Source organism: Triturus cristatus, chromosome 8 (genome assembly GCF_964204655.1).
Source record: "Triturus cristatus chromosome 8, aTriCri1.1, whole genome shotgun sequence".
NCBI lineage: Eukaryota > Metazoa > Chordata > Amphibia > Caudata > Salamandridae > Triturus > Triturus cristatus.
Window position 1 is genome coordinate 1,475,981,554 of NC_140591.1, and position 18,897 is coordinate 1,476,000,450.

At 42.0% G+C, this 18,897-nt stretch overlaps 1 protein-coding gene across 1 annotated transcript in view; it reads left to right on the forward strand.

The window, feature by feature from the left end:
- The window catches only part of ARHGEF17 (Rho guanine nucleotide exchange factor 17), a 612,786-nt gene that overhangs the window by 566,021 nt on the left and 27,868 nt on the right, over positions 1 to 18,897 (forward strand). The window contains exons 15-17 of the mRNA XM_085623310.1: positions 3,437 to 3,683; positions 6,311 to 6,397; positions 10,526 to 10,593. Of these exons, the coding sequence (XP_085479436.1) occupies positions 3,437 to 3,683; positions 6,311 to 6,397; positions 10,526 to 10,593 (402 nt within the window). The remainder of the gene's footprint in view (positions 1 to 3,436; positions 3,684 to 6,310; positions 6,398 to 10,525; positions 10,594 to 18,897) is intronic.

Sequence of the window (18,897 nt, forward strand, 5' to 3'; positions counted from 1 at the left end):
ATCTGTGTGTTTATCAGTGGTGCTGTAATAAAAAATGATTTATTGTAAATTGCTTGTAAAAGTGTACTGGGGGCCGCTATTAAAGTACTAAAGACCGTGGCACAGGTAATTGGATCCGTATTATTTGAAATCCTTCTAAATTACCTCAAGCTGGCAATTAAGACCTGCTGTTCAATTTTCTGTTACTTGAGTATCACCGCCCATGTTGAAAGTAAGCCACCTGAGAGTCATGTTTAATACCTGTCTCTCCTTCATCTGTCAAATCAATGCAGTGTTCAAGGTCATCAACCTCTAGCTCAGGCTTCTTCTGAGAACCTTCTTTCTCTAGCGATAGGACCACAGGGTAGTGCCTTTGTTTTGGCGAAATTGGACTACTACAAAATCATGTGCACGGTCTCCCAGAATAGGTCTTTGCCAGGATACAAAGATGCCAAAACCAGGCTACTAGGCTCTGTCTGAACCTGAAGTGGCACAACCATATTCCCCGAGCCTTCTCAGTGATGGACTGCCCCTTGTAGATACTAGGATATAGTTTAAAGTTCTCTGCACAGTCCACGAACCACCACTGGGAAAACTCAGAAGATCCCTGCGCAGGCTCACACCCCATTACAATCCTACCAGGATCCTGCTTGCTACCTCTGCTCACCCAAAGTGCACTCAGGCAGATCAAATACAGAGGCAGGATCCTGAGAGTTCAAGGGTCTGGACTGTGGAATGGAGTCAGGCCTGGATGGCAGACGCCAAGTAGATTCATCGCAGGAAGGGCCTGAAAACGGAACTATTCCGTTATGCTTCTTACTATTGGGAATGGTGATGAAGAAAATCTGATTAGGTCCGCCATCACCATTTGCACTGGTCTCACTGGTTTTTCCATATGAACTGATCTGCGTTTGCTTTGAAGCTCTCTGCAGTAACAAATGGAGACATTTGACGCTCCGTGAAACCTTAGACTGAATTAATAAATAACCAAACAAGTAGATGGCCCAAAAAGGCGAATTATAAAAGGATTTTAGGAGAGTATTTTTTTTATTAAAGATTTTTTTTTTTTTACCTGTGGCAAGATTGATCAGAGTGATTGACGAGAGCGCTAGACTTTGAAGAGATCCATTGTTCAGACCGCTATCGACAAGACGAGGTCTGATCCCTCAGCCGAGGACTGATGCAGTCATTGCAGTGCAGATTATGAAGAAGCATCTTTTCAGCTCTTTCCTGAACTGGAAGTTTACTACAAAGTATCTCTCAAGATTGACTCTCCTGAGTCCGTTTCCTCTCTCAAAATCATGTATGGAACACAGACAAAATGATAAATCATTAACACTTAGAATCCAACTCTTTCTTACACTCATTAACCAAAATGTCATGTAACTATCTTGGATTAACACTTTGGAATCTGCCAGATTGACTTTGAAACTAGACACCTTGACCAAATTCTTTGGACTTCTTATTGGATAAGATGCTTCTCTTTTAGGTAAATGCCCAAGCTTATGTCAAATTAGCAAGGTTTCACTTACACAAAAACAGGAAAACAACCTGAACTAGATCTTAGAATAGCTCTTGAGGATGTACCGTCTTTCGACTTGATTACAGATGTGATGTTCTTTCTGGACTTCTTTAAAAAAAAACAATTAGCTTCCAAATAGTCATTTTCAGGCAGCAGATTCCTGAGCAAAACCAAGACTGCTGGTCACATTACTCCTGCCCTCACCTGGCTGCTGATTGATCTTCAAGTCAAAGAGTGTTCCTCACAAACGAAGCTCTATTAAGAAACGCCTTCAAATATCTTGTCCAAAGATTAAAGGTATTTCAGGAGTCACGGGGTTTGAGAAGTAAGTCTCTTCAACACAACTCACGGCCTTTCCTCTATTTTTTAAGAAATTCTTATAATAGGCTCATCAAGAAGCATCTTAATGTACTTGTATTGTAGAATTTGTATAGTGCTTCACAACCCTATGAGGCCATAAAGCACTCGGATTTGCATCTGATATCTAGGCACCCTTCGGCGTGCATGGTTGATTGAAGAGATGATGTACACTGCAAGGTTCTCTGGAGCTATTCTTTGATTATAGCCCTTCGACACCTCTAATCGTGATTCATGTGAAGTATGTCTTAGTTCAGCCTTTGTTAAAGAAAAATATTTTGTCAGATTATTTGTTGCTAAAAATAATGCCTCTCAATTGCTACCACTCTGTACCGTATGGATTAAAACTTTAATGCTGTCTGCATGTATGCTCAAAGTAATGTGAATTATAATGTTTTTGTTCATTTGCAAGTTTGCACTTTATGAAACAAGGATTAAAAAGAAATGGGCCTATTTCATGGGTTGAGTCTTAGAAAGCTGGGCAGCTGAGCTGCAGGCAGTATGACATTTATCTTTTAAGCGATTTCCCTAATTACAGCATCGGTGCTAGATGTCTGAATTGTGCCTCCTCCATGAATGGTGTGAACCTGAGGGTGGATGATTCTAATAAGCTATAAACACCAGCCACCATGGTCAATCAGTATGAATTACAGCTAATATGGTTTAGGTTACAGTACATTCGACAAGGCGGGCGTATAAAGTGCATTGGCAAAACTGTGAGTGTGTGTGTGTGTGTGTGTGTGTGTGTGTGTGTGTACACGTGTGTACGTGTGTGTGCGTGTACACATGTGTACGTGTGTACACGCTGCTTCTTACAAGCCATTGAAGGAGGCAGGATACTGCCAGCCAGATAGCAGGATCCCTGCCCATGACCTGTCAGTCTTTCATTTCGGAATCTTGTGCCTATGCTTGCCACCTGATTTTGAAATGGTGCAAGAGGGCGAGCAAGGATGGTGGAGAGTAGTCATTATGCTCAAGGTCATTCTGTTGCCCTGCATAGGACTCATGGAGTCCTCTGGGGATACCTGCCACTGACGTGGTATGCAGTACAGGTGAGAGAACCCTCAAGTTTTTCCTTTTGTTAGGGAATGTACTTTAGAGGATTGCCGTGGTCCCTGAAATGCACAACCATGCATGGGAATTCTGGGGATATGCCCTATTTCTGTGGATACAAACTACCTAGGTGTGGTTTGTGCTATTTCTGGGGTCTGCCAATTAGCCCTGCGATGGTGCCAGGTGGAAAACGAAGGGTTGGGTGTGTACGGTCATGTTGATTTCCACCACAGCACTGCCACTGCCCATGCATGTCCTTAATAAAAGAGTAATATTTGCAGGCGGAATGGGGAGAAACTCGCTGACCTTGAAAGCTTCTCAGCTTGATTGGCGTCAGTAGTCCAGCCTGGACTAAATAGAGCCTTTTCTAACCCAGTAGGCAGATTGCTAGAGTATTGGCCTCCCGTGTGCCCTGATGGCACCTGAATATGTTATGAACTGGTAGATAGGATTTAGGATGATCTGAAAGTGCAGCCTCCTAATACACCGCGTAACCATCATATGCTTTATTTCCTGCTTAAATAGATGAAGAAATCCAAATTTCCAAAGACATTACAGCAGAGACGACCAGTTCTGAAGAAGAGCAGGACCCCTCGTTCCTTCCCATCCCCGGCAGCTTCAACCAGAACAGAAACAGTGAGAGCCCCACCGATGGCCAAGCGTTGAGACGGTCGAGCCGTGGGTCCTTCACCCGAGGAAGCCTGGAGGATTTGCTCAGCATAGACCCAGAGGCCTATCAGAGCTCAATGTGGCTCGGCACAGAGGATGGCTGGTACGTCGACTGCACCAAGTTCTAATTGGTTAGAATTGTAGCACAGGCAGAGCAGGCTCATTGTCCTGGTCTAGGGGAGATGGTGTGCACCCAAAGAACAGGCTTTATTTTAAGCGCCAAACTAAGTATACAGACCCCATTTCTCGGATCTTATTTTCCTTTAAAAGCGCATGTGCCACAGTGTCACTCCAGCTAGTGGTTCAGTTGATATTTTATAATTTGAGAAGCAAGCTTTTATTATCCATTTTTTCGTTCGCATCAGTATGATTTGGGGAGAAACGTCTTATCAAAGAAACTGCATCAGTGTATAAAACAGATCGATAGTTTAGGTAACATAGAGCACAACTGATGGTGAGGAATAATTGCGCCAGGTGTGTGGACATCATTGGCAGAGACAGATGCACCTCTTAGATGACATTGTGGTGCTTTTGTGAACACTTGCAGAGAAAATCTTGTCCAAATCTTGGGTGATGGGGGGGGTTCTGGCGTAGAAGGCCTAGGAGGCAAAATGACCTAGACCTGAAAGTGGAACTAGGCAGCTTGGGAAGAACTATAGGATAATGCCCTGCAGATCTTAGATTTCAGGTTGAAGAGAAACCGGAGAGCCTATCGGAGAGGTAGTTTGGTGCAACACCATTTGGTGCCTTGTTATTCAGGTGTCACTAAATTGTATATGGCTCTTTCTTTGGCAGAAAAGTGGAGTCAGGAGTGTGCCTTAACAAATATCTGAGGTTCTCATGGTGAAATTTAAGGCTTTGGTGAATGGGTCAAAGAAATATTTGGAATGCACCAAATATGGAAGAGGCCCTCAGACTTTTACAGTAAGCCAGTTTGTTGAGTACTGTTGAGGATTTTAGCTGTATTGAATGGGTGTTTGATCTTGTATACATTCGTTATTTGATGCAGTTTTTTTGTTGATGGTGATGAAGGATTCCAACTTCTTGGAAGGTCTGAAAGGGACACCAGCCTTTCCAGTAGAAGAGACAAATGTCTATCAGTCAGAAGAGAAGTGGACTGATAAGTTAACAAGATTGGTGTAGTTGAGGAGGGGAAATACAGGGCCTCAGTTTTTGAGGAATTTAACATGTGGCACCGTTGGGCAATCCAGTGATGGGCGGCTGCAAAGATAATTCAGCAGACGTTACTACATGCAGGATGCGAAAAAATAAAATGATTTTGGTGTCAGTTCAGTTAAAATACTTTCATTTGGCTAAAAAGCCATAAAAAGATAAAACATCCATGAATCATTAATACAGGCAAATAGATATATAAATAATAAAAATCAAGATATAAAACAGCTGATGACAAAATTCACCACACAATCCTGTAGTTCTGAAAAGATTAGCCAATTAGTGAACTCTATTTTGAACAAGGATATAAACATTCGATGCAGAGAAGATGACATAAATAAAAAACATAAACTCGGGCGTAAGGCAATTCGAGTTTCACTAGGGGTAGTGTAATTCTACGCTTTTCTGATTCGGTGAGCTTATCGAATATAGCAAATAACAGCTGAACAGACAAGCAAATATACACATAAAAGAATTAAAAAACACCATATAAAATAATTGATAAGTTGAAATTCATAATGCGGTCATGTAGTACTAAAAGGTTTTGTCGCTGGGACAAAGTGGTAGGATTTGAAATTAGGTGCCCTGTTGAGGATAGGCGACCATAAAGTGGAAGGTGCTAAGTCTAAAACGGGTCAAATAAAATCAATGTTCGATGTTTGAGGCCCATATTAAATATGGTTCTATCCCTTCTACAAGCTTTACATCCAAGTAGCGAGAAACGGAGCCCATCAGTTGGTTTTTAAAAAGGCTAGCTTGGTTTCTGATGATTTTGGTGTTATCGGCATAAATATAGTATCAAAATCTAGGTGAGGAGAAAATGTCTCTTATGGAGGTAGTGTAAAGTGAGTAAAGGAGGGTGCAAGTACAAATCTATTGGGGATGCTCGCCAGTAAAGAGGGGGTTGTTGATACCCTGTAGTCACATTTGAAGGGGAGAGTCTTATTTCCTTAGTAGCATTCTCCCTACTTAAATCTTTCACTACATGGCATCATGAACCGGTTTCTTTCATAGATTTCATACAAGTGTGTGCCTTTTCATTTAACATATTTTCTTAGAACTCGAGCAGAATATAAAGTGCAGTGTCATTTGGGCTCTTCAAACTTTATAGATATTTGTATCAGAGCCTTGCTATTTGATCCATTTTCATAATTGAAAAAAATGAAGAGGGAATGATAACATTTCCAAGTGATTGCCTTGGTTGGGATTAAATTGGACGTTGAGGAGAGACCACGGGTCTGCAGTCTGGGCGTCACGGACGACTGTGGTCACGAAGAATATGTCTGGTTTGAGAAGCAGTGATTTACTGGCACTGAATAATACAGATCTCAGAACTGTGGAAAATAAACTATAAACATCTAGAATGTATCCAAGATGTTAGCTGCAAACTATAGCAATGGTTAAGTAGGTGTCAGGTTTAATGTCGGCGATGAAGAATATCATTTTGGCATTGTTTGCCACCCTACTCTTGGGATGCGCTTGCACAGAAGCTGTGGAAACACTAACCCTATTCAGTACACTAACCTATGACATTCTTGTGTGTTTGTTGTTTTCCAGCATCCATGTTTACCAGTCTTCAGACAACATTAGGAACCGTAAGAACAGTATGAAGATGCAGCATTCTGCCTCCATCATGTGCATACTGTAAGTGCGGCATGTTTTCAATCAAACATGGATTTCTTGCAGGACTATTTGTGCTTTACAAGTCCACAGGGCCATTTCACAAAAGCATTTATATGTACGAGAAGTAGCACTACAGGAGTATTCATTTACGTACTCTCACATGATTTTGTGAATTGCTATCCTTTCTGTTTGTACTAATGTTTGTACTAATTGCATATAAATATTGCCTGAATAGCCAATTTTATTCCCATTTTTAAAGTTTTGAGATCGATTCACAAATGCTTATAAGAGTGTTAAAAAAACTACTGCAAGTACTCTTACACATACCAGGTGTGTGGAATTTAATTAAACATCTACTTGTCCATGGGGCATGTTGCTTCATAAATCTACTTGTCCTGTATAACAAAATCCACTTTTCCCTTTGGTGCCATATAGTACGGCGAGAAATTATGGCAGCAATGTCTGATATAGCCTCTCTGATTATGCCAGGGCTCATATCATAGTAGTGTTTGAATACTTGCAATCCCCTTATGTTGCCACCTTTCCGCAGATCTATATACTGGGGCTGAAGGTAGTGGTAAGCAATAGTTCCAGGGTTAGAATGCCCTTTTGAGTCTGTGCACACCAACTAACTTGCATGTTTTAAGGGTTTTCAACAACTCTTTTCTAATCTTTTCTCATACTGATAAATGTTGGAAATTTACTCCTGACAATGGCAGATATAAACCGTCTTCCAGAGTTGGGGCAAAAAGTGGCTGGAGGGAAAGTGAACTTGCAAATACACAGATTTTCGCATGAGCAAATCTACACATGCTAAAATGCAGTTCACAAATATTTTCTAGGAGTACTATTTCTTGTCCTACTTCTGTAAATTCATGGGAATACATGAAAGCCGTATAGCTGCACTTAATGCAAGGACATACATCATTTTTGTTTTTTGTTTGAATATCTTTATTAGTATATTTTCATTCTCTGACGATACATCCATTGTCAAACATCAATAGGCATCACTTGCAATATGACAACTCTTGTTCTATGACACTGTGCAGAAAAAGCAGCGTATTTCCTTCTCATGATCTTGGTGTCATCGGTATCAATGCAAGGACATACATCATGAGTGCACTTTTGAGACTTTTTAATAATTGGGCCCCTAATTTGGTCTGGCGTTAACCATGACCTTTTGTGTTTATTAAAATTCTGTCTCTCTGTATCGGCTGGCTTCACTGTGAGTGACCGCATTCTGCTCTTTCGCAAGGAGCATATTGGCACACAAAGTAGTTTTGTTCAGTGCAAGTAACTACTGTGGCAGTGTGTGCTTTTTGAGACCAAAAACTCTCTTTTGCTTTTGTCATTGTTTGTTATAATGGTGAGGGCCCAGCAGTGCCCACACCAATAAGGTTTTACAAAAACCGTGCCAAAACAACTCACACATTCACAAAACTAAAAAGCTGATCACCAATTTCAGACCTAGTGGCTTTGCCAATGCTTGTTTATTTTTGTTTCCCATAATCTTATTGAAACTGGTCACACTGATTTTCCATTATGAATATTTTTGGGAAATACTAGCATGCATCAACACATGATACTAAATGACGCTGCAAAGAAATGGTACCTGAAATTCTGTTGTAGTTTAGCAAAATGTTTTTTTCCTGCTTTCAGATGGACATTTTATTTTGAAAGCAAAGAATCATCAATCTTGCTTTCAAGCTTCTACAAATATTTTCGTCAAATCAGAGAGCATTCTGGGTGCATTATACATATCCTCATATTGCTAAACGTGTGTACACATTTTTATACTGGAACCTCTGTCAGTAGTGCAGTCAGAGTTTACAACATTTACTTAAAATGCTTATCCTAATAATAAAGGCTTTCAGTTAATGAACCGTAAATACAAGTTTGAACAGCATTAACTGGGACAAAAATATTACCTTAACTGCAGACAGTGCCCATCCCTGATCCATAATGCGGTACTGCAAACTGGCAACTAAAGGGTTTGTGCTGCAGGGGGTTGGGCCTAGGGACAAAATACACATGAAAACTTGTTGCCCTTGACCCCAAACAATATGTCCTGGGCGTCGGGCTATACTCTTTCATGACTTGATGAATCACCCCCCCCCCCCCCATCCCTCAAAGATGAGGGAGATTGCCCTGTGTGACTGGTGATTGAAAAGTCAGATTTTATTCTTGTGTTTTTTCATCTCCGCCAGCGACGGTAATTTTGGAATCGTGAACCGAGTATAGGGGATTTGTCTCTTAAGTACAGAGCGGGGATAGGGCAATGTGTCAATATTGAAAAAGAATATTTCCACATTCTGACATACATCGATAATACTTTGTTCCAATGACACTTATGCTCAGACGTCCTCCTTGTGGCAGTTGTTTATCAACAGTCATTTCATATGGCATTTAAAAACTTCCTATAAACACTTCCACCAGGTTCTCTTACCATTATTGGTAATGAAGGATTGTCAGTGTTTCTACAAGTTTAACACACTCCCCTTCTTCCCCTCAGCCATCTGCCGCCTTAGGGTAAATGTGACCAACAGTTTCCTAAACCAACACATTAAAAATCATCAAACTTTGTGTCAGAAGTTGATCAATTAATGATGGATATTCACTTGTCCAAACGATGGTTCCTGTCACTCGATCAAGGTCTGATAGTCCTTGTTTTAAGGATGCTTATGACTTACTTAAACTGCTCATTGGTCCTTTAAATTCTGGTCTCATGAGGCAATCATAAGTCTTTTGATCTCTCTACATCCCCATTGTGAAATATTCTCCCTTCACTCAGACACTTTGGACTTTTTCAGATCTTATTAAAAAAAATTGTTCCGGCTCCTGGTGCCGGTTCCTGGGCCATTGCTACCTTCACATCCTTTCCCCATGCTTATCATAGCTTCTTTTTTTTTTTTGGTTTTCTGACTCCCTTTCTCTTTTGTCTCTCTTCTGTCTCTCTGCACCTTCCTATGATAAGCCTTTTACAGTCGTTCAGTAATTGATAACTACCAGTGCATTCAAGGGGTGGGGGGTAATTCTTTTCTCCTTTCAATCCTTCAATGTACTTTTTTCCTATCAATGGAATACAGTTCCCTTTACAGTCTTCCTTATAGCTGCTTCTTTCCATTCATACAGCTGTATACCTGCACTTTCCTCCGTATGGCAGAGCACCAAACATTTCAGGTCATCTGTCGACTACAGGATTTGCAAAATCCATTTAATTAACCGGCATTTGTAGTTTACTCCATGTACTTTACCAGGAAGAGAAGGATCATTTCTCATGCTAAGCTAAAGTTCATTGAGTAGCCTCCTGTGATTTATACTGAACACCAACACCAGCTGGGATCTCTTTAAATCCACCTCAGGCCTGTGATACGAGTTGGGGTAATAATTGCAACTTCAGTGGACAGCTGTGTGAGAATATAACATCGAGGTACAAATGGTAAATCAAACATAAGGTTAAAATAAAAATCAAATGTAGGCTTGTGGGATATTATACTCCTGTGCAGCTATGTCAATAGATTACTATTTCTTTATGATGCCCAACCTAGTTTAAGTAATTTGCTTTATTGGTTCTTCCTGGTGACTGTCTGCCCCCTTCTCTTTGCTTTCTCTGTTGGAATGCTTAAATGTCTGTGTCCACTTCCTCTTCTGCCCGCATCACTGCCCTTGCCCACGTTTTGATGTCATGCCCCATTCTTAGGCTTTTGGGCATACTCACGCTCTGACTGAAATTCATAAAAGGATGTTTAGAAAATTACAAGTGTTAGGAACTGGCAAGGTTTGTTCCAAGTAACAATGTTAATATGAAAAGACTCCTTCAGCATTTCTGTAAAGCCGCAGAACTAATTAAAGAACAATATACAAGAGAAAAGGCAGTGAAACTGGCTGTGTGACGCATGACATCATTACCATGAGATCAATACAGAAAACTATGCATGACTCAGAGGTAAATGTGAGCCTGAATGAAGCGTTCTTTGCAGACAATCACCTCTTGTTTTTAGTGACGTTTGAGTGGCAGTCGACCGTGTCAGGTACGCAGTGTCTCTACAAAGGGAGGGTTGTTTCCACCCGCGCCATGTGTCATTGCTTAAAATGGCTCCCTTTAGGTTGTTCGCTGCTGATTGTCCCCCTCTTCTTCTCTTTGTACAGGTACCTCGATAACCAGGTCTTTGTGTCTCTGGCCAATGGAGAACTGATTGTCTATCAGAGAGAGGCAGGTAAGAACATTCCGAAACATTACAACAGAGTAAGACCAACAGAAAAATCGTCTGTAATATGTGTGCTGCAAACAAAAAGACACCGTCTTAAATATCACTAAAAACTCAGACAATCAATTCTTTGACTAGCACCCCCTGAAATCATGAATGTCTATTTATTGCATTTACCAATATGTGCAATTAACAACATTTTTTGTGCAGCTTGGTTAGCATGAGGGTCTGCCTATCCTCTATGTAATGGCACATAGAACAGGTTAGAGCTACATGGCTTACATCCTGTGTCATTTCTACATCACCTGTACTTATGGCAATTCTTCTGTTTGAATAGGACCTTGTAATTTTAATTAGGTGTGTTACTCACATATAGTGCCGAGGCCATCTATCCATCCTGCGTAGAAGGCAGTACTTAATTTGTAAAAAAAAAAAAAAACAACCAAAAAAGACTAAATAACTAGGAGGGCATAAGATAGTGCTCAGAAGACTTCTGCAGCTGGCACTATCCACTGTCCCTGGTAACACTGCAAAATGTGTGTACCAACGCTACCTGTAAACCATCGCACTCCAACAAATGGAACAATGTGGTCTATCCTAGGTCACCCAAACCTGTAAGAATAGTGTGGAGGCTCTGGTTGTCAGAGACACCATTAAAAGATTGCTCAGGATCCATGCGATGCTCTAAAGGCTCCATCTCTCAACATCACCAATTCCATTTGTCGCAATGGAATAGAAGTTTAAAGTGATCAAGAGAGGGAAAGGGTTGGGAGCAGCTGGGAAAAGGAGACCTGCAACAGAGGGCAAGAACAGACTTAGACTTGCACTGATAGGCATCTCACAGCATACATGCACTTACAATACTCTATTGACCTGTGTGGGGCGATTGTCCCTATCCAAAGTCGTTTCTTCAGGAAATCTTACAGGAATTATCGTTTTCCCAGGTCTACTTTCAACTGGTGCCAGATGTGAGAAGAGGAGTCTGTGTTATCCCATTCTGGCATATATCAAACTCAGTATTACAACCAGGAAGTCTTTAGTCTTTACTCACAGAAGCTGTGGTATGTCCAGACAGGCTACTGCACAATTCCCAAGTTGTCCTAATCAGCTATTAGTCTCAAATATCCTGCACAGTACAACAGCGATTAATGAGTGTGCGCTTCCTTTCCTGTGCGGCGCTCGCGCTCGCGCTGCAACATTGCCTTGTGTTCTCTCGAGTTCGACTGGTGCGTACAGTAATGCCCTTAAACATAGGAATGCAACAGGGTTCTGTACCTGACCACTGGATTGAGGTTCCAGTGAGACACCTGCGAAACACTCCAGGCCGCCTCTGCTCCACCGCTATCCTCTCTGACGGGACTGATCCCGAACAACGACCAGCAACGGTTCCCTTTTTAGGTCGAGCCTAGAGCAGCACGCATGCGCTGCTTGCTCGACTTTTAGTAATGGGCTTTAGAAAGCTCACCACACACTCGTGCATGTGGTGACGTTTTCCTCCCAGGCTATTGGGCTTTGCGTGCGTCTTTCTAAGAAAGACAGCACGTAATTGGGCAAAGGCGGGTGCATTACTCGCCTTTGCTCCGCCCACGGCCTATTGCTTGCCGTTACTCACACAGGCCAAATCTGTTTTCAATTATCGTGCGATAATTGAAAACAGGTCTCTCGCTGTGGCGCGCGCAGGCGCACCACTCGCGTGCTTGTCTAGTAAGTTGTCTGTCGGTCTTGTTTAGCTTCTGTTGTAACAGGTACACAGCTCAGGGTCCATTCATCAGGCTTTTACAAGCTGCTTGTACGCAGCCATGTACCATGGGAAAAAACTAATGAGCACAAACTTGCTTACGAGGCACCTAAAGTACTGATGGATAGAGCCTTATCAGGCACAATAATACAATAGCTGAACATATTTACATATCTCTTCTGATGCAGATTTTCCCCCCGCACAAAACAAAGTCCGCGGAATACTAAGAGCACGCGCTTCTAATGAGATTCGCATGCTCGATTCCCGCTGCAGACTGACACATTTGCATTTTCTTTCAAACGGAGGCCCTGAGTCAATGACGTGACGCGCGTTTCTGCCCTTTGTATGACTCAGGAAATGAGGTTTGGTGCATGCTTAACCTTATTATGGGAGCGAACTGATGGAATTGCGGATTCATGTATTCATCCATGCTTCATGCCGAGGGAATTGGGCCTTCATGCAATGTGAAAAAAATGAATCTGTTTATACAAATAGCAAGTGAAGTATTCACACAAGAAAGACGTGCCACTGTAGGGCTCTATTACAAAGACATTTGTAAAGCGGGCTGCGCTTATCTAGTCTTAATTATGCGCGCGCTGCAGATGATAGGAGGTTAACCCTGGGGCTTGCTTGAGCACAGATTTAAGTGAAAAGAGCCATTAACATGATACTACTATTTTCTAGCAAGATGACCTCAAATGTGACAGAAAAAAATGTTCTTCCTAACAATGAATGGCTGTTGCTAGACACGGAGCTGCTGTTACTTCGCGGTACTTTTCATTTGTAAAAGTAAAGGGGGAAAAGGCGCTTATTTTCTAAACAATAATGGTCTAAATCACACAACTTTTTCTTTGTAGTGCTCGCATTTCTTTAGCTGAAGAAAGAAGTACATTTCTCAAACATAAGGCTATTGTAATCCGCAAATTACACATTGCATGCAAAGGTTATATATATATTTTTCGTTTTGTCTTCCTTCTTCTCCCGTCCTTTTCTTGTTTTGCATTTTCTCTTCAAACCCATGTTTTCTTTTGTTGGTCCATTTTTCTTTTTTTTCCCTTCTGTTTCCCTTCTACTCTTTCTCTTTTGCATATACAAATACAATGCTCTCAATTACATTTGTTTAGCTACTCTTACACCAACATGTCTAGGCGCTGTAGCTGGTACTGCTAGGAAGAATTCATGCATGTCCTAAGACAAAAATAGTTTTACACTAGGTTTAGGTGTAAAATGAGCATGTTGGTTGCCTGTTATTCACATTTTATAGGATCTCGTAATCCCTCCTTTCATCCGTTCTCTGCTGGCCTCTGCACTGTTTCTCTCCTTCGTGCTGTCCTCTTTGGTCAGTTAAACCTCTCTCCCTCTCTCCATTTTCAGTCTAGCGGATCCCGCCATGGATGTGTCCAGGCTCTCTCCTCTATGCTACTGCAGTATGTCATTCGATAACACGCCTCTGTGCTCCTTTTCCGCACTGCATCCCCCGATTTGGTAGCAGGGTCTTTTAACTTCTTTCAGATTCAGAACCTCAAACGTTTTGTTTTGACTTTCTCTCTCCACCGATTCTTATTTTGTTGAGAATGCTATGGGCCTGCTTCTTCTTTAATATACAAGGTCTCAAAGCACACCACACATCACTTCTCCAGCACATGCCAGTAATGACGTGTATATTTTCAGGTCGAGCCTAGTGCAAATATTTTCTTGCAGGCTTTATTGTTTTGCAGGCCGTCTCTACCCGTCCCTTCTACCCCACACAAATTAAACGGTTCCTTACCTTCTGTAAAAAAAAAAAAAGTGTGCAGTAATTGTATAGCTATTCAATCCCTGGCAGCACAGGCCCCAGGATAATGTGCTGCATGGCTAAACACTTATAAGGTCAAAAAGGCGAGACCTATTGGCTATGCCAATGCTTGTTCTACATGCTAGGCCCACTCTGGCTGCACGCTAATAAGTGCTCCTGGGATGCATAGTCCTGTAATCTAAGACCTGCATGAAAGAAAAGGGGAAACATACCGCAACAGTCAATGCGGCTCTCAGACGATTAATATACTTGGCCCCTTCTAATGAGAAAGTGCATATTCCTTCCGAGCTGTACCAACAGATAAATGCAGGGCTTGACTGTAGACACAAATCCCCATGCCCACGTCGTTGGACCTGAAGGTGCAAAATGATCGTCCTCCTTCCTGTGTGCTGGAAATGCCCCTGACAGTGTGCCCCGTACGCCTTTGTCGATGGCAATCGGCAATTTTTTTGTATGTCAACTTGGCTTTGTCAAAGTGAATCTGGACCTTTTTCACAATTTTATGGATTTCCTTGATAGCTTTGTCACCTCTGGAGGGTCAGAAGACTCAAGAGGTAAAGAAATAGGCAGAAATTGTGGATGAAATCCATAATTGGGATGGAACGGCGAAGTTCCCGTGGAGTTGTGTGTTACATTATTGTAAGCCAATTCCACTAACCACAGTAGTTGAACCCAAGATTCCATAACTTATGAGGCATAGCAATATAAATATTGTTTTAGAGTCTGATTAAAACGCTCTGTTTAATCAGACTCTGTCTGTCAATGGAAACTTGTGAATAGGGTTGGAGAGATCTGTAATACCTTACACAAAGTTTTCCAAAACTTAGCTGAAAATTGGGGACCTCTGTTGGATAGCATTACTTCAGGCAGACCATGTAGTCGTACCACATGTGTCAGGGGTAAATGTGCCAATTGACTGGCCATTGGCAACATCTTAAAGGGAATGAAATGTCCTAATTCGCCAGGCTGTCCACAACTACCAAAATTGCCATCTGACCTTTATCTGGTTGCAAACCAGTGATGAAATCGAGGCTTATGTTTTTGCACGCTCTATTTGGAGTGGGTAATAGTATTAACAGACCTTTTGATTGTGAATGATTGGTCTTTATTCTTGCACAGATCTCAAACTTGGACAGCTTTTTTTTGCACATCCTTTGCCAAGGACTCCAACAAAAAATTTCTTTGTACCAATTCAATAGATTTTTTTTACTCCTGAATGACCTGCAGTCATGGTCTCATAGCTCCATTGGAACACTTTGCATATCATGCCGGGATAACTTTACAATAAAATCAAACGCCACAAAGAATTGCATCCATGGCATCTGACGAGAAGAAAGCTGACGCGCTGATTTCATGAATTGGAGAGTGCAGTTGTCAGAGTGTACTGTTACTGTATGCTTCACTCCAACAGGTAGTGTATCCAATCCTTGTATGCTACCCTGATGGCCAACAGTTCTTTTTCTGCCGCAGTATAATTAAGTTCAGCTGAGTTCAGTTTTTTTACATAAAGGCCAATGGGTGTAGCTGACCATTGGTCATGTCTCTCTGAGACCACTCCAATTGCCACATCTGAAGCTTCTGCTTCTACAACGAATAGTTCTTCACCTTTTTGCTGGATAAAGATTGGGGTGGTGGGGAAGGCTCGCTTTATAATGAATGCTGCTTGTGCTTCGGGTGTCCAACTGAATGTGGCTCTTTTCCACAGGAGGCGAGTGATGGATGCCACTACATGGGAAAAATTATCTATAAAACTGCGGCAGTAGTTGGCAAACCCCAAAAAGCACTGCACATTCTTTGGAACTGGCCTTTTCACAGTCTGAACCTTCCTCTCAGCCATATGCATTCCCGCAGGAGTAAGTATGACTCCTAGGAATTCCAGCTTACAGAATGAATGATGTTTTCTAAGACTCCAAAGAACTGCAGCTAAATGTTCTTTCTGGGTGCTCTCGTCTTCAGAATAAATCAGAATGTCATTGATGTAGACAATGACAAAATGGTCTCTAATATTTCTTCAAAACATCATTTAGAAAGTACTAAAGAAACTGCTGGGGCATTACATAGCCCAAAAGGCATGACGGTGTATTCAAAGAGCCCAAGTTTTGAATGCCACCACCCCCTCATTCCCAGTAGGTGGTAGGCCCCTCATAGATTTAATCTGGGCTGTTTGAACTTGATTTAATAAGACAGGAATGAGAGGAAGGTGTAAGAGTTCTTCAGTGTTTTTGTTCAACACCCTGTAATTGATACAAGGGCGAAGTTTTGTTGGCCTTGGGGATGAAAAACAGCGGGGAAGCTGCGGGTGAACGAGAAGATCTGATAATCCTGTTTGTCAGATATTTATCTAGGTAGCTACGAAGATATCTTGGCTCATGGTCTGATAATGCATATATCCTGCAACTAGGTAGTGTAGTGCCAGGAATTAGGTCTACCTGACAGCCGTACGACCTATTTGGGGGTAGGATTTCTGCCTCTTCTTCGCTGAAAATTTCTTTAAATGATGAGTAAGACTTTGGCAACATAATCGCTTTTTCTGCTGCCGTAGCAACATAGTGTGTCAAGGCAAGAGCTGGCGTAGACTGTGACCTGCTCTCCATGCAGTTTGCAAGACAATCAGAAGCTTGAAAGAGCAATCAGTTTCTTGTTCCAATCAATAGTAGGGTTCTGTTTCCTCAACCAAGGAATGCCTAGTATGAATTCGGACCGTGGAGCATCTATGATGTTGAGCAGGAGATTCTCTATATGACTTTCCCCCTAAGATACAAAATTCTAGAGATACCGGAATTGTGTGCTCCGAAATAGGCCCACAGGTTAATGGTTTCCCATCTACCACTAGAACGGTTTCAGATGTTCCTTTCTGGATCTTAGGGATACCCAGTTTGGCCACCATGAGGTGGTTTACAAAATTTCACGTGGCTCCAGAATCTATTATTGCCACAATATGGTTTTATTTATCCTTGAGTTGCGATACAAAGTCAATGTGTTTCTGAAAAAACTCCTTACTCTGAGAATCTAATCGTAAGGAAGGGAGACGCCAAGCGCTCAAACTCGCCGCTTCATTCAGGGTCGAGATCACTAGTTTTCCAGTTGACTGGTGTCTGCAGGTGCCTCCTTTTTCAGGATAGGTCCTTCCTTTTGGTTTCCTGGGACATTTTCGGACAAAATGCCATTTTTCCCCCCACAGTATTAGCACTTTCCATTTTGTCTTTTTGCTTCCTTTTCCTCTTTTGATAGTGGGATCTTACTACCAGAATATTCATTTGCTCCGAACCTGTCTCATTATTCTGCTGTGATGGAGTCCTACTCTTCTCAAATTGTTGGACACCTCTCTTGAACCGTCGGTTATCAAATACCATATTTGTGAGTCTGTGATCCAAATAAAGCATTAGACTTATTAAATCGGTGCAATTACAGGGAGGGTTGCGGATTGATTTTGGCTAGGACATGCTTTAGATCGTCCTTCAGACATTGGTAGAATAGGGCCATTCTCTTTTCTTCTGACCAAGAGGTCTCTACGATGAGTCTATTGAACATGGTTATGTATGTTACTAGATCTTTCTTTTCTAAACCTGGTAGATCGTCTATCAAACGATTTCATAAATTCCTTGCAGAACTCGTCCCAACCTGGTAACAGCAGTTCATTAGAGCATACCAAAGGTACTGCATACACAGCTGCATCTCCTACCAAGTATGAAATTGAAAAGGCCACCATGAGTGGTTAGACTGATATGCGGAGGATCGGCAAGAAAAGTGTAGTAAAACAGGAGTTAAAAACACCTTAACCTTGTTGGGTTCTCCAGACTTTCTCTTGGGGGTAGCCAAAGGTATAGGAGGCAGGACTGAAACTATGATCTGTGGTAAGGAGGGTGAAGCACTGGCTGGGTCTGGGTTCCATTCTGCAAAGCATCCCAAAGGAACATCAAAGGGATTTCTCTTTTGCCTATTACTCTTTCCCTCTACGGCAGCCGTCTCAGTGTGAGCCATTGACCACTCCTGCTGAACTAAAGCCTAGGCCTGTAGGATGTCATCCATGGTAGTCATTTTGTCATTCACTCTGACCGTGAAGAACGTATTACATGGGCGCATTGTTCTGTCAGAGACATCGTTAAGAGGTTCCTTGGAATCAACACGATGCTTCAAAGGGTCCACCTTTTGACAGCTCCAATCCCTTTTGCCGTAAAGGCACAGAATTGTGGAGTGATCAAGTGAGCGAAAGGGTTGGGGATGGGAACAGCTGTGAAGGAGACCTGCAACACAGGGCAAGAACAGGTTAATTCCCTTACACTTAAAATTATCTGCACCTTACAACACATAGACACGTGCACTTACAATGCTCGATTCACCTGTATGGGAGCTTCCCCTATCCGGAGTGGCTTCATCAGGAAGTCTTACAGGAGTCCTTGTTTTCCCTGGTCTACTTTGAACTGGTGTCAGCTGTAACAAGAGGAGACTGCATTATCCCATTCTGCTCATATATGCCCCCACTCATGCATGGAGTGCATACATACCACTCAATTCAACTGTTCCCAGCTTCTTGTGGAATCACTGCTTTCAAGTCCCCTCCTGTCTCCTGCCACTTACCTCTTTGGCAAGCTAGGCTTTCTTAATCAAGAGGGAGATTCTCTGCAGTGGAATTATGGAGAGTCTCTAAACGTTGGCATTGGTTACTGCACTAATCATGTATATCTATACATGCGCTCAGTGTGGAACCTGTGTTAATGTCTTCAGTGAAGTTTTACTCCCAAAACTCAGTATTGCAACCAGTCAGGCTCCAGTCTTTACT